Genomic DNA, 25046 nt, shown 5'->3' on the forward strand with positions numbered 1-25046 from the left:
AGCCCTTTCCTTTGCCAGGGCACACACACAGGCTGACTTTGGGATGGCACATTTCTTGTATTAGAATGACCATTCTTCCTTAATAGTGAATTCTACTCCTTGGTTCTCCCCCACCCCACCCTCCTCCATGAGAAATCTTAGTACCACTTAGAAGTAACATCCTTCAGTATGAACTGAAAACTGTTCAAAGTGATACCTACATGACAGAGGGAATAGATTCCATCTTTTTTGGGGTTTTTTTTGGCTGCACTTGCCGCTTGTGGGATTTAGTTCCCCAATCAGGGACTGAACCCAGGCCCTTGGCAGTGATAGCATGGAGTCCTAACCATTCGACTGCCAGTGAATTCCCAGATGTCACTTTAGTGAATATTAGAAAGTACCTTTTTTTTTGATCCTTTAAAAATATAAACTCTAACATTTTAAAGTACATGCTATAGGTATCGGAGAAGGATATAGGTATCGGAGGAGCCTGGTAGGCTGCAGTCCAGGGTCGCTAAGAGTCGGACACGACTGAGCGACTTCACTTTCATTTTTCACTTTCATGCATTGGAGAAGGAAAAGGCAACCCACTCCAGTGTTCTTGCCTGGAGAATCCCAGGGATGGCAGAGTCTGGTGGGTTGCCGTCTATGGGGTCACAGAGAGTCTGACACAACTGAAGCGAATTAGCAGCAGTTACAGGTATAAATTGACATACACATACTGAAAACAGGCATGTAAATTGGACCTGGACTGTCTAACACAGAAGTCATTACCCACATGGGGCTAAAGCACATGAAGTGTGCTTGGCCAGTCTGGATCAAGATGTGCCGCAAACACAAAACTCACACCAAAAAAGCTGCAGACTTAGTATAAGAAAGGAAAAAAAAAGAAAGCTATCCCAATAATTTTTATATTGCTTACATGCTGATATGATAACACCTTGGATATACTAGATTAAATAAAAATATTATTGAAATTAATTTACCTATTACTTTTTTTAGGATGGCTACTAGAAAATTGAAAATTACACGCAGTCTACATTCATTTCTATTGGATACCACCAAACTAGACCTTTAAAACACTTCCTTATCCTATCATTTTTATACCAATAGAAAAATCTCTTTTTTATATGTTCAAATGAGGCAACAAAATATTCAGATTCCAAGGACAAGATGTCAAGTATCACAAAACCTGAGTAATTAGCATATCAGAGACTCTTACGAAGCTTAAAAAGTTTCCTGGTTACCTATCATACCCCAAGAAGATGGAACAATCAAGTGAGTATAATACGAACTAGGCAAAAAATGAACAGCAGTCAGATCAAGCTGGTGTCATTAGGACAATTTCACTGATTTCACATAATGATGCTGCTCAGATCGAAGAAAGCATATCATCCTAGCTTGAGGGGCATTTTTATGAGGATTCCACTTGATCAGCTCTGTGTGAACTGACACATCAAGTTTCTGAACCTATCCTGGTCAAGATGAAATGCCAGGCTGTTAGGAGAAGCACACGGACACATCAAGTTTCTGAACCTATCCTGGTCAAGATGAAATGCCAGGCTGTTAGGAGAAGCACACAGACACATCAAGTTTCTGAACCTATCCCGGTCAAGATGAAATGTCAGGCTGTTAGGGGAAGCACACGGACATATCAAGTTTCTGAACCTATCCCAGTCAAGATGAAATGCCAGGCTGTTGGGGGAAGCACACGGACTGAAACTGCCCACCCCAGTCAGGCACCATAGTAACCATTTGCATGAGCTGTTTTTTTTTTTTTCCTTTTTTTTTTTCAGAATTAAACCTTTTACTTTATTATTTTTTTTTAAGGTTTTTTTTTTTTCATTTATTTTTATTAGTTTTATGACAGGAGGTCCTGGTAAGGAACACGGAACTAATAAGCCACCGGCAACTGGAAGAGTGCAAGAAAGGTCAAAAGGAGACACCACATGTCCGACCACCTCCCAGAATCCTTCTCGCTGCATCCATCTTGGCTGAACAAGGCAGGCACCACCAGGAAGGACTCTGAGTCAGAACGATTGGCTAAAGACAACCCAGAAACGAATCCCATCACCATAAAACCAAGACTGCAAGTCATGTAGCAGAGCAGTTTTCCTGGGTTCCCTTATCTTCCTGCTCTCCGCCCGGGTGTCCCTTCCCAATAAAACCTCTTGCTTTGTCAGCACGTGTCTCCTCGGACAATTCATTTCCGAGCGTTAGACAAGAGCCCGGTTTCAGGCCCTGGAAGGGGTCCCCCCTACTGCAACAAGGCTATTCCCCTTCATTCAGGCACCACAGTCATATCATATACCCCACCTAACTTGTCCCAACTTGTCCAGCAAGTCAGCCTCACTTTACGTGGCCACCTCTCCTCTTATGGAACAGATTTTTTTAATGACCTTAAATACTTTTTCTTCTGATTAGAAATTATCTTGTAGCTTCAGAATACATTTTGCCTATAGTTTCCAAATAAATGAAGTCGTATCATATTAACCTGGGATCTCATAGGTTTAATGAGATCTGTGAGCAGATTATATGCAATTACAGAACTGCCTATTATTTACATGCACTGTTTCTGAAGTTACATGTAACATCTGTGCCAGTTTTTCTGCAAAAGGGTCTATGATTTTCATCAGACTTCCAAAGGGGGGTAGTTCCATGACCCAAAGAGATTAAGAAACAGCACTTGGGATTTTCTACACAAAACGAACACAACTGTTAACACTGACATGAGGAAGGACAGATGACGACCAAATCTTAACAAAGGTGTTTTCATTCAACTTTACTACTCAACTCAGACCCTGATGGCATCAAGGAGAACTTGCAAACACAGAGGCCCACCTTGAGCAGCTTCGCTTTCATGGTGGATGTGATGGTGGTGGGGTTGATGAACTGGAAGGAGGGGGCTGCGTGGTTTGGGTACTGCGCGGGGAACTTCACCAGCATCTTGACGCGGTGGCTGCTACAGTGCACGGACACTGTGCAGCTCCTGTCTGCTGCGTCCATCTGTGGGGTACAAGTCAAGAGCTGCTTTAGACAGGAACTGCAAAGGGGCTGCAGAGGCAAACAGGTTTAAATAAGGCAACGGAGTGCTCTAGGTTGCTGGTAACAGAATCAAGGGAGAGAGTCTCTCAAGACAAATGAATAGCGAAGATGTGGACAACTCATTTTCAAAATGGATTTTTAATTTTAGCACTGATTTAATAAGCTCAAAGTGTTTTGACTTAGAAAAGCTTTATCTGGAAGCTGTGAGATAGGCTGAAACGTGTTATATTTATTTTGAGATGGGAAAATAAAGCAGGAAGATATTAAAAACCTGACTCAAGTTAAAAGCACTCCTGGGAAAATCCATAGAGACTGAAAAAAGATGAGTGTCTTATCAGGCAGGCGCTGGGGAGAAAGGAAACAGGAAGATGCTAAGGGATGTAGGATTTCTCTGACGATGATGAAAAATGCTCTGAAAGTAGCAGTGGTAATGATTTGTAAATCATGGGTTTGTAAATGTACAAAGAACCACTAAATTATACACTTTAAAAGGGTGAATTTTGTGGTATGTGATTTTATTCTGTTTTATTTTATATTCTTCTATGGCTGTGCCTTGCAGCATGTGGGATCTTAGTTCCCCAACCAGGGATCGAACCTGTGCCCATCACGGCAGAAGCACAGGGTCTTAACCACTAGGCCACCAGGGAAGTCACTTCCAATAACTTTTAAAAAGCAGTCCTGGGAAAGGAATCAAAATCTCCTTCTTGGACTAGATCACTGGATAGCCCAACTGTTCTCAGCTGGGACAGAGGGGACAGAAACTGAGTTGACAGAGATAACCAATCAACCAAGGAGTCCGTTACCTCTTTTGATTTCTTGTAGTGCCAAACAGAGACGGCAACTGGGGGACAGTGAAAAGAGTCACACGTGCGGGGAACCTGGAGACTCAGGTTCAAATACCTGCTCACCTCGGACAAGTTATTTCATTTCTTAGTGTCTCTGTTTCCTCGTCTGTAAAATGGGGGTAAGACCACTTACTTTAGAGCTGTTTTAAAGGCCAAAGGAGACAACTATGTAAGTGCGCAGACCCAGGGCTACTGTTAATGGAATCTGGGCAAAAGCAAAACTCATTAAGTTTTAAAACTCCCTCACAGAGATTCAATTCTCTGAAGCCAAGTGTATACCTGCCCTAAAGGAAAAATGTAAATAAACCTCTCCAAGTTAAATGAACAAAGAGGCTGGTTCACCTTCTTACTATGAATCTAAACCACCAAGGAAATAAGCAACTGATAAGGCAAGCACAAAGAACCTTGGAGAATAAGGAGGCTGGTTTCCAAACTCAGCCCTGCCATTAACTTCACCAGCAGCCTCCACCAAAACACTAAACCTTCCTGGATCTGAGCACCTTCACAAAGGGTCAAATGAAGTGCTGGAGCGTCTAAGGAGATTTTAAGACATATGAGCATCCGTTTATCCCTTAGTTCATCTTATGAGAGAACAACAGCGTAAAGGGGAAAAAAAACTTGTATTTCTAAAATATTTCTTTCTTTAGAATAGATGGGAATGGCTTCCCTGGTGGCGCTAGTGGTAAAGAATCCACCTGCCAATGCAGCAGACACAAGAGACGGGGGTTCGATCCCTGGGTTGGGAAGATCCCCTGGACTAGGAAATGGCAACCCACTCCAGTATTCTTGCCTGGAAAATTCCATGGACACAGAAGTCTGGTGAGCTACAGTCCACGGGGTTGCTAAGAGTCAGACACAACCGAACAACTAACAGTTAACAGTTAATTATTTCTTTACAAAACCTAGGAAACAAGTAAGCAAGGACAGAGACTTCCCTGTTAAAGCAGAAAAGCCATTTGCTAGCCCAAATCATGGCTGAAACAGTCCCCTCGGCCACCAACCGCAAGTGTGAGAGACACAAAACCTGAGCACCTCCACGTTCACATTGCGGATCTGCACGTTGATCAGAGAGAACTCCTGCTGCAGAGTCTGAGGCAGGCCCAGCTGCTCTGATTTCTTCTCCTCCAGGAGACTGCTTAGGGGGTCTTCCTTTAAGACTAGCAGGAGAGACAGGGTCACTTGTTGGAAAACATTTCTGAAATGGATTCAGAGAGCAGTTCTGGGGTATCTACCACAACTCAGAGATGCAGACAGGGGCACCATACCTAGAACATCAGTGTGAACAATTACCTTCTTCCTCCCCATGGCTGGAGTTGTGCTGGTGGTCTGTGTCCTGAGTGTGAAGGATCTTCTCTGGTTCCGGGAGAAGGGCAATGCTGTCAATGAATTCATCAACACCATCTAAGATGTCATTGGCACAAAGCTGCAACAGAGGGGAGAGGATCTGGGTCTAGAGAAGCCAGTAGAAAGGATCATCGTGTTTGGCTGAGTTCTGACTCCAAAAACGAAAATCACAAAGGGGAAAATGTCAAACGGATATAATCAAAATGGGTTTTGCCCATCCCCAACTCTCCCTGACTTAAACACACAGGAAAACAGACTATTATTCTACCCCAGAAAATGTTTTATCAGGTTCATAGTTTTTGAAAATCTCAGAAAACCTTTTAAACTTCAAGCTTTGATGGAGTTATCAAACCAGCCAAGAGCAAAAATATAACTTAAAAGCATTTGAAGCAAATGGTACTTTCTGGAGGAAAAAAAAATTAAACAGCAGTACGGTGATGATGTTTGACCAAAATGCTCAAGAGTGACTTGGTACTAAGCAGTTTAGCAAATCTGTCTCGGCATTTTCTATCCACTGTGTACAGAGCACTGTGTGAGATGCGATATAAGTGAGACACCATTACCACCTTCAAGGAATTTTGCCACTGGATGAGAAGACAGGACCCCATAATGGGGCAGAGCAAAGTGATGGACACGAAAGCAGTTTACAACTGGGACCACGGTGCTTCATATAAGCACAGATACAATTTATGGGGCACAAATGGAAAGGGCTCCACATAACAGGTGTTGCTGATGAATGTTGAGGACTCTGCCCTGTGCCAGGGCAGATTTCCTAGCCCATTTGTGAGAGAAAGAAACAATGCCCCCAGACCACCTTCTCAGTACTCTAACCCACACTATCTTAGACCAGGGCAAGAGGAAAAACATTCAGCGGCTTTGCATCCTTGAAGATCTGATACTGAAGTTGGCTCCTGAAGACCTCAAAGCCTCAGTGTAGCAAACCCCAGCCACCTGGCCAACCAGCCAGTACATATTAAATGTCTATCACGTATCCTCTAACTTCTGCAACTACCCAATCTTTTAAGTTTCTGGCGTATCCAGTTAACGTTCTTTCACAACAGCATTGAATACATACCCTTTGCATCTGGGAATCCACCCGCCACATTCTCAAGGTCTGATCCCGTGACCACGTAACCAGCTGGTAGTCCTTGGACCCTGGAAATCACCAGATAAGAATCCTGTTGTTTATGCATTCAACATCAAATTTGTTACAGGTTGAGAGGGAGGGCGATTCATTCATTCATTCATTCATCCATTTAACAAATACTTATGGAACACCTCCTATATGCCAGGCACTGTTCTAAGTACTAGGACTACAATATGAATCAAGAATCTCTGTCTTTACAGATCTCACATTCCAATGGTGGAAATAGACAAACATACAATAGCATGTCCGGTAGTGATAGTGTTGTTAAAAAAACACTGTGGGATAAATGGATAGAGGCTGACAGGGGAGCTATTTTCAGACAGGACTTCTCCTAGGAAGTCACATTTGAGCAGAACCTTAAATGAAGTGAAATAAAAGCTGGCAAATTAGCAGGTGAAGAGTGATGCTAGAATTTAATGTCTCACTGAACTTTCACCTCCACAAATGTTCTTCCTTTTCTGTTCCAGAGGAGCTGGGGATGAGTAGGCTGTCTGTAAAATCTATTGCTTCAAATGAATTATGACATCTTTCTGTTTAAAAGAATTTTTTGGTAAAGACACATCTCGTTATAAAAGGAATAATCGATCTCTAATAGTCTTAAAGTGAAGTTGCTCAGTCATGTCTGACTCTTTGCGACCCCATGGACTGTAGCCTACCAGGCTTCTCCGTCCATGGGATTTTTCAGGCAAGGGTATTGGAGTGGGTTGCCATTTCTCAACTGAATTGTATTTCCATACAACAGGGATAGTCAAAGGGAAATTACTCTAATAAGGTTCAAGGTGATTTCTGAAAGAGCTTTATGAAAGATCAGGACATTTCTAGGTAATTCTGTAGTATCCAGAATCTTCTTTATGGTCATCTTCAGAGAGTAAACAACCTAGAAATAATTTCATCCGATTCCCTCATTTTGGGGAATGCATGGGGAAACAGAGGCAACAGAGAACAGTGAGTTCCTTCTCTGGGGTGCGGGGAAGGGATGGTTAGGGAGTTTGGGATGACATGCACACACTGCTGTATTTGAGACGAGTGACCAACAGGACCTGTCGTATAGCACAGAGAACTCTGCTCAAATCCAGCCTGGGTGGGAGAGGAGTTTAACGGAGAGAGAACTCTGCTCAAATCCAGCCTGGGTGGGAGAGGAGTTTAACGGAGAACAGATACTTGTATATGTATGTCCCTTTGCTGTCCTCCTGAAACTGTTACAACATTGTTAATCAGGTATACTTCAATACAAAAATAAAAGTTTACCAAAAAAAGTGCCTTCTCTTTGTCACTGCCTTCACCCAAGCCTTCACTCAATGTTTTAATACATTCCTGTGCTCAACAAGCAAGACAGCAAGTATTCTGAGCTACTGCCTGTCCTAACTCCCACCATCCACCCCATGTTCATAGCAACAATTTTCTGACTCTACATCCAGCCTCTTTTCTTTTTTTCTGGGCAAGCCGCGAGGCATGTGGGATCTTAGTTCCCTGACCAGGGACTGAACTTGAGCCCCCTGCTTTGGAAGCACGGTCTTAACTACTGGAGCCCCAGGGAGGTCCTCTCCAGTCTCTTTTCATGTCTCTGATTTTGAAGAAAAGTTATGCCTAATTCCTTTCTAAATCCAATTCTTCTACTTGGGCCTTTGGCCCTATTCCCTCCCATTTTCAAAAGACCTTTGCTTTCCTATATACTCCCTTTTTTCATCTTCCCCTTGCCTTCATATCAAGAAGGAAGCAGTCTCTGCCAGTGAGCTTAGTCTACTCCTTGCTTCTGAGGCAACCTCATTCACAAAAGCAGTTCCTGCTGCCTCTGTTCCTGCTGTCTTATAATCAGGCTTCCCTCTTCAATGTGCCTTTGGAACTGTTCTCTTAATGCTCATATATGGCTTCCTATTTATACCTACTTACACAACTAGGTGCTTCTTTCTTATTCTGCATGGAGATCCTTTAGCAGAACCTGAAACCAATGACCTCCGTCCGCTTCCTTCATGAAGCATCCTTTTCCGTGGACCACAACATCCTGATTCTCTTCCTACCTCTGAGAGCTCCGTGACCACATTGAAAACCAAAATCAAAGTCTGAGGTGGGCCAATAAAAAAATGACTAAGAGGATATGGCAACAAAAATAAAATGGAACATCATTAGGTTGAGAAAGAAAGAAAATATAAGAATGCATGAAGGATGATTACATTTATAAAAGGTTCAAAAACAAATAAACCTAAACTATTTTTAAGGATGCAGAAATGGGTAGTAAAACTATAAACAAGATAACAGAAGTCATATTGTAAATGTTAGGACAGTGTTTACCTCTAGGGAAGGGAAAGAATTGTGCTCAGGAAGTTTCTGAGTTCTAACAATGTTCTCTTTCTTGACCTTGGTGGTAGTTACTCAGATTTTCACTTAATAAACTGTACATATTTTATGTAATTTTATACATGATTTATCTCACAATAAAAGGAGTTTAAAAAAAAACCTATAACTTGTACTCAAAATTTCACTACTGGCTAGAACAGCCCCAGTTTATACAATTCACCCTGCCAACTCATAGATGACACAGACAACTGAGAATGGGATGTTAAATACTTTTTATTGCAATCCAAAACTACAGGCCAACCTCCCCCTGTCAGATCACGGGGAAACTCTCATCTCTTTTCTATGGCAAAGTGCAAGAGAATGTGTTGAAAGCTGAAGTCAAGCACGGAAATTGATGGGATAGAGACCAAGCAGCCTCACGTTTCTAGAAGCAGGAGAGATTTATAGAAATGAAGATGGGAAAATCAAGAGGATCATCAAAAAAGTCCTTTCAAAAACAATCCTGGGAGAGGCTTGTGAGGGTCACAAACAAGTTGGGATAAGATGTCTGCTCTAATCCCAGGTCCACTAAAGACCTCTCCTGGACTCTGGACAAGTCACACCACTCCACTGCCTGGGGCTTTCCTTCTGTGACACAGGAAGGCCACGAAATTTACCACAAAATTTACCTGTCTGGAGAACATTTAGAGAGCGTGGCAGTAGATCTCAAGACAAGGGAGGCTGCAGCTAAACTAACCACGTGCCTCGGCAGAGGCAGAAGAGAGTAACTGCACACTGGCCGTTACTGCCTCTGCCCAGAAGAGATTGCATCACTTCTGTTCATGTTTCAGGAGCCAAGCGGGTCACATGGCCAAACCTGTCTTCAAGGGGATGGGAGGTGAAACAGCCCTCTGTGTTTGTGAAGGGAACTGGAAATATGTGGTGGGTGGTACTGATGATGACTTTGCATCTCCCTCATCAACACAGGGGGAAGGTGCAACAGCCAGGGTTTTCAGAGTGTGGTGACCCCGGGGTTTTTCAGCTCTAGAAGTAACCCAACAGCAAAGCTACCAACCTCTTAGAAGCCCCTTCCAGGCAGGAGAGAGACTGCACAGAACACAAAAGAAGAAGATGCGCCTGGGGCAGAATCGCAGCCCCACACCCTATCACCCATCTACAATTAAAGGCAGGGGAACCCTGACTCCCACTCCGAAGCCAGCCCTGTTTCCACATCCTCCCCTTCGATCATGCAGCCCACCCTGACGAGAGCTGGAGGAAACTGGTCAGCGGTCTCTCTCCCACCCACCTTCCTTCTGTTTCCTCCATTGGAACTCCAGCACCACGTCATCGTGGCCCACGAAGGTATGGACCGGGGTGTTCAAGTCAAAGACATTCCACAAAAGCAGGCTGTTCTCCCTCCGCAGTTGGGGAACCATCACAGTCACCAATCCATTGCTGAAAGGCTGCGACAAGAAAGGGAAGAGCAGGCATCATTCCAGGGGGAATCCGCTGAGTCTTGACTTACCCAAGTTGGAGTTCTCACCTAACTTAAACAAATTAGATGATGGCAGGCCCCAACCCACCTGGGGAACATTTTTCCAAATACCGTAAGTTAATGTCTACTTTTCGTTTGCTTTTCTTCTCTTTTCTTTCTTTACTGAAGGAAAGGACCACAGCAAGTAAAAGATAAAGTTAATGTTTTTTAATGTAAAATAAGCAAATGGCTCTGGAGGTTGCACCCTGGAACACACTGTTTCACACCCTAGCTCCTCTCACAAGACCCCCTGAGAGTTACTGAGTGCTTTCCTGGAATGAGGGTACAAGGCACCCTGCAGGTGACTCCGGACAGCAAACAGCCCTGCCTTGTGGAAATGTACCAGAAGCACTCCGTACATGTGAAGCAGCACCTTCCCACGGCCCCCAAGACTACAGTTTTTCAAAAGAATTGAGGGTCAATGGCTTGGTCATGTCCAGCTCTTTGCGACCCCATGGGCTGCAGCCTGCCAGGCTCCTCTGTCCATGGAATTCTCCAGGCAAGAATACTGGAGTGGGTTGCCATTCCCTTTTCCAGGGGATCTTCCAAACCCAGGGATCGGACCCTGGTCTCCTGCACTGCAGGCAGATTCTTTACCATCAGAGCTACCAGAGAAACCCATTTCAAAGGAAAACCTTTCAGTTTCAGAACTAACACATCCCACTTATCAACACCCAATCTGTGCAGTAGCTAAGAGGCCCATTTGGTTGATATGCAGACTCCGTTCTTTAAGGAATAAACCACAGCCACCTAAGAGCATATTTATCTTCGCCTGCTCTCCTGGCAGCACTCTGAACTTTCCTGTTTATTTTTTAAAGCAAATGTATTAATCCAGAGAAGTATTTCAATTCACGAGAACAACGTCTGACTTCTTCCCAAGTGCTCCCAGATGTGAAGGTCAGTTAATATCCCAATTACCTTCTGCACTCCACGACACCCCAGGGAACAGTCTCATGTATAAAGGAACCTTTACTCACCCCTGGGCTCCCTTTCAAGTTGACACTGAAGGAAATATATCATCTCTGATCAGCAGCAATCAATGTGGCAAAAAAGATGGAAGTTTGATAAGAGCCTACACACTATATTTGCAGCATTCTATGGTTTATACTTTTTCATACGTGGCTTTTTTCAAAGAGAGAGCATACTGTACTTGTAGTAAATGACACCGAACTGGACACTAAAGAATAGTGAATTTTATCACAATTAAAAAAAAAAAAAAAGAGCAAGGCATATTAAAAACTATTCACATTTGACAGAGAAGGAAGTTATTACTCAAAAAACATCAAGTGGCTTGTCCAAAGCCACACAAATATTAAACAGCTCATTGCAGCATTATTCACAAAAGCCAAGATATAGAAACAACCTATTGTTCGTCAATGGATAAAAACAGGGTATGTTCACAGTGGAATATTATTCAGCCATGAGAAAGAAGGAAATCCTGCCATTTGTCACAACACGGATAGACCTTGAGGGCATTATGCTAAGTTAAACGAGCCAGAAAGAGAAGACAAATACTACATGGTATTATTTATGTGGAGAATCTAAAAAGCAGAACTCAGAGAGACGGAGAGTTGAATGGTGGTTACCAAGGGCTGGGAAGTGGAAGAAACAGGGAGATGCTGGTCAAAGGATACAAACTTCTGGTTGTAAGATGAATGAGCTCTGGGGATCTAATGTAGCATGATGGTTATGGTCAATAACACCACATGGTATACTTGAGAGGTGCAAGAGAATATGACCTTCAATGTTCTTATCACAGAAAAGAAAGGGTAATTATGTTAAGATATGGAAGTGTTAATAAATGCTATAGTGGTATAGCATTTATATAGCATAGTAGTATAAATGCTATATTATAGCATATTATATATAGTGGTATTATAGTGATAACTGTTTGGCAATACACAAATATAACATGTCAACGTGTTGCCTAACTTGAACTTACACCATGTGATATGTCAATTATATCTCAATAAAGCTGGAAAAAAATTAAATGGGATGGCTGGGCCCTAAACCCAGGTCTTCTGGATCTAAAGCCAGAGTTCCTTCCAGCACAATTCACTGACCTCCAGCCTCTCAGGCCTCTAGCTCACCCTCCTCTTCGCCCTTACTGACCACCTTTGCTCTGCCCAGCACCCAGCCCAGGTAGTCCAGCACTGCTAGTACAGAGTCTCACCCAATGTTCCAAGGCAAAGTTTTAAATAGATAACAGCTCTTACTCTGTCATTACCACCTTTGTCCCACCCCTAAACCAAGACAGAAGGAGAAAACCACCTCACAAAGAAAATAAGAGAAAATGTCACTGGCCCCTCGTGTGCAGAACACCGAGATAATTTTTCCAAGCAAGAGGAAGGGCATCTCACTCACAGTGTATCTGGCCTTCCAGACAGGCACCTGGCAAGGGAGAATGTTGAGGTATTTCCGAGGCTGGCGGTAATCCCAGAACTGGAAGAAAGAAAGCAGAATAATTTGTGAAATAAATGCCATTAAAAAAACAAAAACAAACCTCAACTATTGAAAGAAGCATAGCCTTTGAACTCCTTGCTTTCTGTCCTCTTAGATAGATTCAGCAGTGCATTTGAGTCAGCCCCCAGGGCCATGCTCCTGTGACATGGAGCTCCTTTTCAAACATAGGAGAAACACAGACTTCATGAGGATCAGTTCTCGAGGCAGATCACTGTCAGTCTGCCTATTAAACCCCCTTCACAGTTGGAAGGTAAAAGCGACAACTGTTTCATCCTGCATCACTGTACACCACATGGAGGAATTTAACTATTGGGTTCGCAAAAAAAGTTTATTCGAGTTTTTCTATAACATCTTACGGAAAAACCTGAACAAACTTTTAGGCCAACCCAATACTGATGGGCTTCCCTGGTGGCTCAGACTGTAAAGATTCTGCCTGCAATGCAGGAGACCCAGATTCAATTCCTGGGTTGGGAAGATTCCCTGGAGAAGGGAATGGCAACACACTCCAGTCTCCTTGCCTGGAGAATTCCATGGACAGAGGAGCCTGGCAGGCTGCAATCCATGGGGTCGCAAAGACCTGGACACAAGTGAGCTACTCACACTACACTAATGCTAACAGGAGCTGAAGTGTAGTGACCGCTGACTGCTTATAAGTTGAGGGAGCAAGTATAGCCTCCCTGTGCCCATGTGAGAAACCCAAAAACAGTTTAGACAGAAATGACATCTTAACAATATTATTTTGAATATGGGACTTAATTTTGGCAAAAAGGGTTGTCAGAAGAAACAAGAATTACCTCCTACCGTCCCTTTCTAATCCCATCCTCTCCAATCCCCTTTTTTCCTTCTTGGCCTAGCTCTAACCCTCAATTCAACAGTTTTACTGTTTACAATCTACAAAGTGAAGTGAAACTCATTTAACGGTATCTTGTTCCAGTAGACTCCTGAGAATGCACAACAAAAAAAATAGAATAAAAATTCATATAAATTAGAAACTAATAAACTGTCAGGTAAACTAAGTAAATGATTATGTAGGAGAAAATGGCATGTATTGAGCCTTAACAACAAAATACTAAAAACAATGGTTGACTATTACAAGCACTTCTAAACTGCTTCACTTTTTATAATTGTTATTTATATACATTCAGTAAAAACTGTCTTTCCTACCAGGATATATGGAAAAAATCAAATACTATGCCAAAAATCTCATTTAATTCATAAGCTAAAGGCAAATAGAAGGGGGAAAAGTTGAAACAGTGACAGATTTTATTTCCCTGAGCTCCAAAATCACTGCGGACAGTGACTGCAGTCATGAAATTAAAAGACACTTGCTCCTTGGAAGCAAAGCTATGACAAACCTAGACCATGTATTAAAAAGCAGAAACATTAAAAAAAAAAAAAAAAGCAGAAACATCACAAAAGTCTCTATAACCAAAGCTATGGTTTTTCCAGTAGTTATGTGTTGATGTGAGAGCTGGACCATAAAGAAGGCTGAGCACCAAAGAACTGATGCTTTCGAATTGTGGTGTTAGAGAAGACTCTTGAGAGTCCCTTGGACAGCAAGGAGATCAAACCAGTCCATCCTAAAGGAAATCAACCCTGAATATTTACTGGAAGGATTGACGCTGAAGCTGAAGCTCCAATACTTTGGCCAACTGATGCAAAGAGCCAACTCATTGGTAAAGACCCTGATGCTGGCATGAAATTGAGGGCAGGAGGAGAAGGGGGTGACAGAGGATGAGATGGTTGGATACCATCACTCACTCAATGGACAAGAGTTTAAGCAAACTCCAGGAGATAGTGAAGGACAGGGAAGCCTGGCATGCTGTAGTCCATGGGGTCGCAAAGAGTCGGTCAGACACAACTGAGTGACTGAACAACAACAAGCCCACTAAAAGGAATAAGGACTGTGTTTCACACGTGGAAAGTGGCCTGCTATCTGCTTTATTACCTATGGCATCCCAGCCTCAACAGTGATAAAGCTGCCAGTGAATACTTACAAATTTGGAGACCTCAAATAAAGAGGAGGAGTTGAATCAGTTGGTTTCTGGTTCCTGAACTTGGGAAACAAGCTGATCAGGTTATGGGGACAAAAACTTAAGCCCAAAACAAACAAATAAAAAAACTACTCTGGGCACATAAATGTAAATTACAACTCCAGGGGATTTACAAACCTCCAGACGGAAGTTAACTTTTAAGGCTGAGTGTATGACTCTAGCTTTGCTAACCATACCAAAAAGTTGTACATGCCTGTGTAAATAAAATAAAGAATTACATTGCTGAAGCGAATCACAAAATTGCTAAGCAAACATCTGCGGTCAAATCTTTGTCCTTCCAGGCAGAGACCCGACCACAAGGAGAAACTCCGTGCCCTGCATCCTTTCGAACAAGGGTGCATATCACATTCCAAAGTCAGAGAACAAACAAGAAACACTGCACTCTGAGAGAAACCAAGAATAATAAGCTCATTGACATACGAAAGTCCTTGAGCATTTCCTGCAAGTTAGAGTAGCAGTCCCAACCTTTTTGGCACCAGGGACCAGTTTCATGGAAGACAATTTTTCCATGAACCTGGAGGTGGTAGTTTTGAAATGATTCAAGTGCATTATATTTGTTGTGCACTTTATATCTATTATTATTACATCAGCTCCACCTCAAATCATCAGGCATTAGATCCCAGAGGCTGGGGACCCTTTAGTTAGAGAATTTCTAATAAAATAACTCCATCCCTGACTTGTGCAATGTGGATGACCAAAAACATCTTAACTTTTGCAGATATGATAATCATGTGTGAAAACTGCTGTTTTTTCACCCAGACTAATGGTCAACTTGGTAACTTTAATGACTGTGTGGGTTTTTCTCCTTTACTTGGGTATCTGTTGTGTTATTTTGATGAGCCAGTCCTTCAGAAATGGGACTTCCTGGCCACATCTTGGCGAGTAAACTTCTTGTCCTTTCTCAATGTTTTTGTCTCTGACTTCCTTTCACAAACAGAAAGAAAAGCCTCCAAACAAACATAGGCACCCAGTCAGATATGTGCTACTACATCACTCCACTGGTCCACATCACCAGAGGACCTGCCCAGCTCCCCGAGAAGAACAGGCGCCCCTGAAACACACGTCATGCTAACTGGCTGCAGCTTTCCTTCCGAAGGCAATGCTCGCAAACCCCTGGTGCCCCCCAAACACGCTCCCCACCCTGCCCCAGGGGCACCGCTCACCTTGACGGAGTTGTCTTGACTGGAGGTAGCAAGGATGTGCTCGCTGTCCGGGTGCCAGTCCAGGCCGTGGATCTTAGAGAGGTGTGCCGCGAGGTACTCCACCGCCGTGCTGGGTTTCTGCAACAGGACCACCAACCAGAGTCAGCACTTTACAGAGGACTCAGCGCGCCCACCTGAGCTGGACACAGCCTATCCCGGTCTCCTGGGGGGGGATACAAAGACACTCCCAGAGGAACTCCCTGCTGGTCCAGGGCTCCATGCCTCCACGGCAGGGAGGAGGGGTTCGAACCCTGCTCGGGGAACTAAGATCCCACATGCAGCACAGCACAGCCAAAAAAAAAAAAAAAAAAACAATTCTCAGAGGCTATCTCTGTTCTTAAACTCCATTTTGCTTTGTCTAAAACAAATGAAACAACAACAAGACTTTGCCAGCTCTCCCTCACACATGCTCGGAACACCGGCCTGTGAGTCTAATCATCTTCTGCTCCGGGCCCAGGCATGGCCTTAAAGAAGGCAGGGGGTGCGTCATCCCTGCGGTGCCAGGGTCTGCGATTCTGGCTCCCCTTCTCACAATCTCCCACAGAGTGAACTGTGACGTCCAAACAGACCCACCCCCATCCTGGGGTAACACCATCAAGCTTTTTTTTTTAATTGAAGTATAGTTGTTGTACAATATTATACAAGTTACAGGTATACAATATAGTGACTCACAACTTTTAAAGATTATAGTCCATTTTCAGCTATTATAAAATATTCATTATATTTCCCATGTTGCACAATAACACAGTATTATAGCTTATTTTATACATAATAGTTTGTACCTCTTAACTCCTGCCCCTAAATTGCCCTTCCTCTCCTTCCTGCTCCCAGTGGTAACCACTAGCTTGTCATAGGGGATAAACTCTATCTGAAAACCACCAAGCTTAAAGTGATCAAGCCCTAAGACTCCTACTAAAGAGAATGAGTACACATCACAAAAGAAAACAGTATGTGATTACCAAGTACATACAAAACAAATTCAGAAGGAAACCTCAGAAATATACATTAACACATAAAAGAATTTTTTAAGCAATCAAATTAGAAGATACTTGGAAATGATATTCAACGTAGTGAGGCAGCATTTGTCACTGTTGGTATACATATGAAATAGTATACTCTTTTCTGGGAAAAAGAAATTTGACAATTTTCATCAAGATGCTTAAAATTTTTCCTTTCTTAAGGGACTACTCTAAATTCACAGAAAGTTTTAGGCACAAAAGATATTCATCTTGGTGCTATATGGAACACCTAGGAAACCAGGAACGTAATGATTGATAAGTGGGGATTAAGTAAACGTTAGAATCAATTATTGTACAGCTATCTGATACAATTTCATGTAGCCACTAAAGTTATACTTAGAAAGAGCTTATTATAATAGAGGAAATGAATTTATTTTAATGTTAAATGAAAAAAGTATGTATAACTAAGTGTAAGATATGATAAACCATGTTTTTAAAAAAGCATAAGAAAAGAAAATACCAAAACGTTAGTATTTGACTCTAGCTAATAGGACTATGAATGATTTTTATATTCTCTTTTGTATTACTTTCTGTCATCAGCAATAGTCTATAAGGTTAAGAGTACAATCTCCAGAACCAGCCTCCCTGAGTTTAAATCTTGGCAACAAACTGTGCCTCAATTTACTCAGCTGCAGAATGGGGGTAATAATTGTAACCACTTTAAAGGCAAAGAGAAATGAATCAATACACATAAAGTTTTTAGAACAATGCCTGCACATAATAAACACTAAGAAACAGCAGTGTTACTAAGCATTCATGAGTCTTGAGTGAAAATCCAACATCACCACTGATACTGCACATTTTAAAGCCTGTGATGCTTGCTGCCAACATCCTGCTTGGTACTAGACAAGTGCCAGAAAAAAAAAAAAAAGAAAAGTGCCAGAGAAGTGAAATTACAACGAACAAGTTTTACAATCCATATGAACAGAAATCCTGAGTATTAATAGCCAAAAAAAAAAAAGCTAAATCTCTTAAAACAAAATAGATAACAGACTTGCTGAGGGAAGTCAGGGTTATGAGTGGACCAAAGAGAAACCTATAAAGGAACAGCTTAGCAGTGTACTTTTACAAAATAAGGAACACAGCCACTGTTTTGGAAAACAGGTCCTGGATTCATGGCTAAATACCACATTGTTTATTTTGCCTATAGTTCTGAAAACAGTTTAAGGCAAATAAATATGCATGTACTACAAATTAATCAAACATTTTATTTAAACCATTTTTTATATTCAAATGCTATTTTTGTTGTTGTTGTTCAGTCGCTAAGTCATATCTGACTCTTTGCGACCCCGTGGACTATATAGCCAGGCTCCTCTGTCCAGATTTCCCAGGCAAAAATACTGGAGTGGGCTGCCATTTGCCTCCCAGGGATCTTCCTGACCCAGGGATCGAACCTGCATCTCCAGCACTGCAGGCAGACTCCTTACTACTGAGCCACTGGGGAGGCCCTTAAATGCTATGCCAGCAACAAACATGGATAAAACCAACTGCCAATGAAGAAATAAAGAGGGATGAAGCATGGCTATTACCAGACGGAAGCAAAGAGATAGATATCAAAGCAACACACAGAAGATGCACCATCCTTCTCCTTATAAAATCACCTCGTCACCGAAGAGCCATCCAAGGCGAGGGCTTTGACCAGCACACCACTCCCCAGCAAGTCCTGGCACCCAAGCCCGCAGCCTCCCCGTCTCTGCTTCACTCCCGTCTCCTCTCCCACCCATCTGACTTTATTCCCTGCTGGCACAGGAAGGGAGCAGGGCAGCAAAAAGCAATGCTGAGACTGGACACTCAGCATCCCAGCTGGGACAATCACAGAACAAATTTCGGGAAAACTGACAGTCGGTCCTCCCCACAAAGGCAGGAGCTCTAGGCCTTCCGTTTCACAGAGCAGGAAGCAGAATCTACATTCCAGATCATGTGTAAGTCGACTGCCCTCTGCATTTTTACCCCACCATCTGGCAGTTACACAGGCAAGAGACCCTCTCCGTGATGCCAGCATGACAGGCTTGCCATGACAGCAGACGCCCAGAGCCCTACACCTCTTTCATGCCTCCCAGAACTGTGAGCTGCTGCAGGGATCTGCAGGCTCTCTTTTTAGACTGACAGGACAGCTAGACCTCTTTTTTAATTTTTGCCCACACCACCGTAGCAGGGATCTTAGTTCCCTGACCAGGGATTGAACCTGTGTCCCCTGCAGTGGAAGTGCAGAGTCTTAACCACTGGACTTCCAGGGAAGTCCCAACAGCTAGACTCCTAAGGGAAGATTTGAGCATACTCAGTACCCACCCCAGTGACTCAAATCAGGATAGTGTGTGTTCTACAACAGTGAATTTTCCCTCTGCAATCTGTGGCAGGGATAAGAAGCACAATGACCATTCTAGAACAGTGTCTGGTTCCCCAGGCTTGACCTCCTCAGTGATACACCCACTATTACCACTTTATTCCGAAGATAAGGAAACTGAGGCTTGGAAAAGTTTGTGGTTCGCCTGATATAATCAGGAGGTAGCAAAATGGCACTGTGGCTTAGGTCAGGCCAAGTTCATTTTCTTAACCTGTGATCACAATGTCTCACTCCCCTACATGCTTCAACACCAATTTGGTCAGGCAGCAAATGTCATTTGGTACTAGGATCTTAACATGGCAATTAACTATGCTGCCCAAAGTACCCTGGACTCTCAAGTTAAGTCCTGCTGCTCCCAACATCCTCTTCATATTCTCCTGGGGGAAAAAGAGATCACTTACCCGCTTGTCCCATATCCGTACATCCCCATCATGACTGGTGGCAAGGCAATTAGCGTTTTTCTTATTCCATTTGACCTGTGAGGCACCCGCTGCAAAGCAAAATCAAGGGAAGAAAGCTGTTGCCCTCAACGCCTTCAGCTTATCCAGGGGAGCTGGATAATGAGTTCTGGATGAATAAGAACAGAACTTTTCAAGCTTCTATGACTGCATCAGCTCCACAATGAGAGAGAAAATGAAGCCAAAAAAATAAATGATTTAACACATGGGAACAGGATCAGAAGTCACCTAATTGAGGAAATAATCTCACTAAGGAAAAAAAAAAACTTCAGGCTACCTGAGTAGAATCAATAGGGAAATGTAGTTCCTTTTTTTTAAAACTTACTTTTAAATATTTATTTTTAAATTTTACTTATTTTTATTTTCGGCTATGCTGGGGGCTTCCCAGGTGTTGCTAGTGGTAAAGAACCCGCCTCCCAGTGCAGGAGACCTAAGAGACGTGGGTTCAATCCCTGGGTCAGGAAGTCCCCTGGAGGAGGAAATGTTAACCCAATCCAATTTTCTTGCCTGGAGAATCCCACGGACAGAGGAGCCTGGAGGGTTATGGTCCATAAGGTTGAAGAGAGTCAGACACAACTGAAGCGACTTAGCATAAGCTTGGGTCTCCGTTGCTGCGTGGGCTTCTCGGGGCAGTGTCTTCTCTTACGGCAGAGCGCAGGCGCTGGGACGCCCAGGCCCCAGTAGTTGTAGTACATGGGCTCAGAAGTTGTGACTTCTGGGCCCTAGAGCACAGGCTGAATAGTTGCAGCGCAAAGGCTTCATTGCTCCATGACATACAGGATCTTCGCAGACCAGGGATCAAACCCATGTCTCCTGGGTTGGCAGGCAGATTCTTTGCCACTGAACCACCAGGGAAGCCCAGGAAATGTAGCTGCTTAAGCAGTCCAGCCCAGCTCTGTTGGATGGTAACTGACTCATCGCACAACCCACCCTTCATCCTCTCCAACACCAAGCTTGCGATCATGAGCCTCAGATCAAAGCCTGCACCTTCTCATTCTGTATTTGTTTTGGGAGGAGGGGCAGTCTTGGAAAAACACAGCCTCCAGCTGAAGCTCAGCTGAAGACTGAGCCCCAGTGTTACCCAATTCTGCCCTCAGAAAGTTACGTGCTCCCCACCCCTTCTCCTGTCTCCCCATCAGCAATTACGCGGCTCTGAGTGGGGACAGGAACTCAGTCCTCTGCCAATACACGGAGGGAACAATAATGACAAAAGAGCTACTTAAGCGAGGGGGCATACTGGTACTGGAAGATGCCAGAAGGGGCTGAGACAGGTGGAAAACTGGGACATAGCAGCACTTCTAGCTAACTCTTAAAATAATCACATTAATTACGTTAAACCAGAACAACATGATGACTCTTTCCACCTCTTCTTGTTGTTGCTCAGACAACACATGACATTTCTGCTTTGACACCCTCTCTCTTCGGGTGGGTGTTTATCACTTGGGGACACCACAGTGGATCCAGGGCTTTGGAAGGCAACCTGACCCAAGAATTTGGAAAGGATGAGAGAGAAAGCAAGGGCTTGGGACCCAACAGGAAATAGAGTAAGGCCCAGACTTTTGCCTTGCTTGGCTTTGGTGAGAGTATTTGTTGGTTTGCTTCTTTGTTTGTTGTGTTTTTTCCCTGAGACACAGGGCACCTTAAGTCACCTAAGAATCAATGGTGGGAAAAAAAAAAAGAATGAATGGTGGACACCCCTAAAATTGGAGGAAGGTGGTATATTATTCAGGAGACCCAGTTTCTTTGCAAGAAAGTGTATCAGCTAGAGGAGGAAGTATAAGAAAAGACTGCTCCATTTCTGTGTGACAGAGTTACCAAAGAGTTTGAAGACACAAGGAAAAAAATTTTTTTCTATTTCTTTAATGTTGTGCCTATATGAGATGATGAATGTGCATTAAATTTATTGTGATCATTATTTTGTAAGTCAAATCATTATGCTGGACACCTTAAATTTATACACTGCTGTGTGTCAACTATATCTCAGTAAAACTGGAAGAAAAGAAAGAAGAAAAAATTTTTAAAAGAAAAAAAAAAAACAAGTTTCAAGAAAATATACCTTTCCCAGTAGGTGGTCTATCAGAACATGAAGCCTCCCAAAGGATTCTGAGAATCTCCTAATTCAACCTGTAGGATCATGACATCAAGATCAAATGAAGGCCCCGGAGCTCTCAGAATCAGAGAAGGCGCTGGAGGACACACAGATATGCCCTTACTGACTTCCTGCTCCGTGGCAGAAACAATTCATTCACAGAGAGACGGGGACCACAGACTCCAGGGAGCGGCAGCCTCCGGCTCCACGTCTCAGGGAACGTTAGCCAGAGCAGCTTTGGGTAAAGGTCCACAAGAGGCCTTTGCCTCTTTCCCCCCAGGGCAGCTCCGCCACCAGAGGAGCCTCACTGAGGTACCGGAAGGAAAGACGTCTCCTACCTCTGCTTCTTAAGAAGGACTTAGAAAAGAACAATCTTCCTTTTTAGAGGTCCTCCACAATCCAATTAACTTAGAGATCTGTCAGGAGAACTAACGAATTCAAGGATGGGTGACTGAACATTCACAGACCGCTGGTGCTTTCTTTCAGCTGGATGTCCTCTGCCACCACGTCTGTGGGTCATTATACGCCTCAGATCAGAAGTATATGCATGGGGGTGGGAGTCAGGTCAATTAAACCATTAAGCACAGAGGCACAGGTGCTTGAGTCCTACATCCATGGAACAAACCCTCACAGAGCATCTCCTCCAAGCAGGCACTTAGGTTGACCCTGGTCTGCAGCCCTGAACAACATGGTCCCTAACCTCACAGAGTGAAGAAACCAACTGCTTAATTGATTCGTGATGTTTAATGCCTTCAACTGATGAGGTGTGGCGGTGTAGGGAAAAAAAAAAGAATCATGCAATCATTTTGGAGCAAACATCAAATGTAAATTCAAATGATCCAAGAAAATTCAAAACAAGGAGGATTTAAGAGACAGATGATATGATCTGTTTTGATCAAGGACATCAAAATAGAATCCTGATAACTGGGCTTCTTCATGGGGAGCAAGGTAAAACACTTCTATCCCCAAGTTCAACTCTCAGGAAGTGGTGAGAATCTTCTGTAACGAGCCCAGTGCAGAACTGCAAGAGTAGTCAACTGCAAAAGGGTGATGGAAACGGGGAGATCAGACGGCAACTTCAAAGTTTCAGCAAGTCCATATTAAATGATACTGTCGGGACACAATCAGCATAACCTAGACTGTGCGGAAACCACAGGACAAACCACCTGGTCTCCTCAATAAAGAAACTGCAGGAAAAGAAAAACAAACCAAAAAAAGGGGAAGGGAGAAGAAACCTACCAACTGAAAGAGATGAGAAATATATCAACCACTTTACCAACACCAGCTTTATTTGGGTTCTGATTCAAAAATTTTGTAAAAGCAGAACAAAAAACCAAACAACATCTACTGAAACTACTGAGAAAATTTACATACAGCTTAAATACTTGAGGATATTAAAGAACTACTGTTAATATTTTTAGGTATGCTAATAGTATTGTGGTTATGTGTTTTTTTAAAGGAGTCCTCTCTTGTAAAAAACACTGAAATATTTGTTGATGAAATGATATGACACCTGGGATTTGCTTCAAAAATAATCCCGAAGGGGATGGGAGTGGAGGTGAAAGATGACAGAAGACTGTCTGAACGTTGACAGTTGTTTAAGCTGGATGACGAACACAAGGCAATTCATTCTCTTCTTGTTTTACACACTTTTGAAAGTTTCCACAATAAATAGCTTGAAAAGCATGTGGTTCCTGCCCTTGAACTCTGACATAAGTTCCTGACCACATTCTATAGTCCTGACTCGAACTTCTGAGAGCAGCGGGGTCAAGGTCCACGCAGTGTGGACAGAGCGCAGGGCACAGGGCTCGGGTAGGAGCAGTAGAAGGAGGGGAATGAAGGCTGCCGGGGAGGGAGGTGGGCGGTCACTCACCTACAGCAGACAGCGCGACAGTGGGCTTCCGTGTGTCCCTGAAACGCGAGAGTCAGAAGTCAAACGCCCATCTACCCGCCATCACCCGCCTGGGGCCTCTCTCCCTCTGCTTGCGTTTCTTCACTTTCCTTTCAGGGGGTGCTGGGGCTTCGCTGAGGATGCGAGGACTGTAATAAGTGGTGTAAAGAGAAGCCTGTCTCCCTCCAGGGAGATGAACTTTCTCAACCTCCTTAACTGAGGCAGAATCTGAATTTCAAATCATATAGCTGTCTCCACAGAGAACAAATTATAATATTCAATAACAGTGCAGCCTAAGTGACTCTGAGGTGGACGTGCAGGGAGCCAAAAGGTCCCTTCCTGGGTCATTTCTCCTACGGAACAAGGGGACAATTGCGGAGACGCAATTGTGCAAGAACCTTCCAACAGCACAGCCAGGATGGTGTGAAAAACTATGGATGTTCCCAACAGCCCAGAGGTGGAAGCCACTCAAGTGTCCCCTGCTGATGAACAGATAGAACAACTATGGTCTATTCAGACAATGAATTGTCTCCAGGCCTTAAAAAGGAAGCAAAGGCGGGGCTTCTCCAATGGTCCAGTGGTTGAGACTCTGCCTTCCAATGCAGGGGGCGTGGGTTTGATCCCTGGTCAGAGAACTAAGATCCCACATGCTGCGCCGAAGGGACAAAGAAAAAACCGAGGAAGAAAATCCTGTCACAGGCTACCACACGGCTGCAGCTGGAGGACATTACATTAAGTGAAATAAGTCAGTCACAAAAGGATGAACACTGTATGATTCCACTTACACATGGGACCTGGACCAGTCAAACTCACAGAAAGTACAGTGGTGGCTGCCAGCGGCTGAAAGGAGCAGGAACGGGGGGCTGTTTAATGGGTACAGATTTTCAGTTTTGCAGGATGAAAAAGTTCTGGAGGTTTGTTGTACAACAGTGTGAATATACTTGACACAACCAATATGCATAGTTAAAAACGATTAAGATAGTAAATTTCATTTTGTGTTTTTTTTTTTTTTTACCACATTTAAAAAAAAAAAACAACTATTCCTGGATACAGTGGGAGACTCAAACGGTCAATGGTTCACTGCCAATGGTCAGTGGGCAGCCACATAGGGCTGGGAGGACCAGACAAGGTGCAGCCCTGGCTTATCAAGAAGGCAAATTGGTTCAGTGTCTTTCCATCTTTAAACTATGAAACCGACTGCTTCATATAAATGAGGGATCTTGCCCCAGAGCTCCCGGGGGACTGCTCGTTTGCTGAGGGCCTCTCTTCGTCCACTTGCCCTGGGTTTTCTGCTCCTTCTCTCTCCTCAGGCGCTGCCTTTAGACCCATCACCTCGGAGGTGCAGACCTGCAGGGGAC

General features: G+C 43.5%; 1 protein-coding gene and 1 non-coding gene across 5 annotated transcripts in view; both read right to left on the reverse strand.

Moving 5' to 3' along the window:
- WDR59 (WD repeat domain 59) overlaps window positions 1-25046 on the reverse strand; it is a 78631-nt gene that overhangs the window by 30491 nt on the left and 23094 nt on the right. For all 4 annotated transcript variants that reach the window (XM_065925010.1, XM_065925009.1, XM_065925008.1 and 1 more), the window contains exons 6-14: window positions 23671-23708; window positions 19652-19740; window positions 15849-15965; window positions 12533-12610; window positions 9941-10097; window positions 6289-6368; window positions 5160-5292; window positions 4902-5026; window positions 2821-2985 (exon numbers count right to left, since the gene is read on the reverse strand). In XM_065925010.1, coding sequence (XP_065781082.1) covers window positions 2821-2985; window positions 4902-5026; window positions 5160-5292; window positions 6289-6368; window positions 9941-10097; window positions 12533-12610; window positions 15849-15965; window positions 19652-19740; window positions 23671-23708 — 982 coding nt within the window. The remainder of the gene's footprint in view (window positions 1-2820; window positions 2986-4901; window positions 5027-5159; window positions 5293-6288; window positions 6369-9940; window positions 10098-12532; window positions 12611-15848; window positions 15966-19651; window positions 19741-23670; window positions 23709-25046) is intronic.
- TRNAG-UCC (transfer RNA glycine (anticodon UCC)) lies at window positions 19071-19143 on the reverse strand. Its single transcript has one exon. It is a non-coding gene; the product is annotated as a tRNA-Gly (tRNA).

This window comes from Muntiacus reevesi, chromosome 2, assembly GCF_963930625.1.
Source record: "Muntiacus reevesi chromosome 2, mMunRee1.1, whole genome shotgun sequence".
NCBI lineage: Eukaryota > Metazoa > Chordata > Mammalia > Artiodactyla > Cervidae > Muntiacus > Muntiacus reevesi.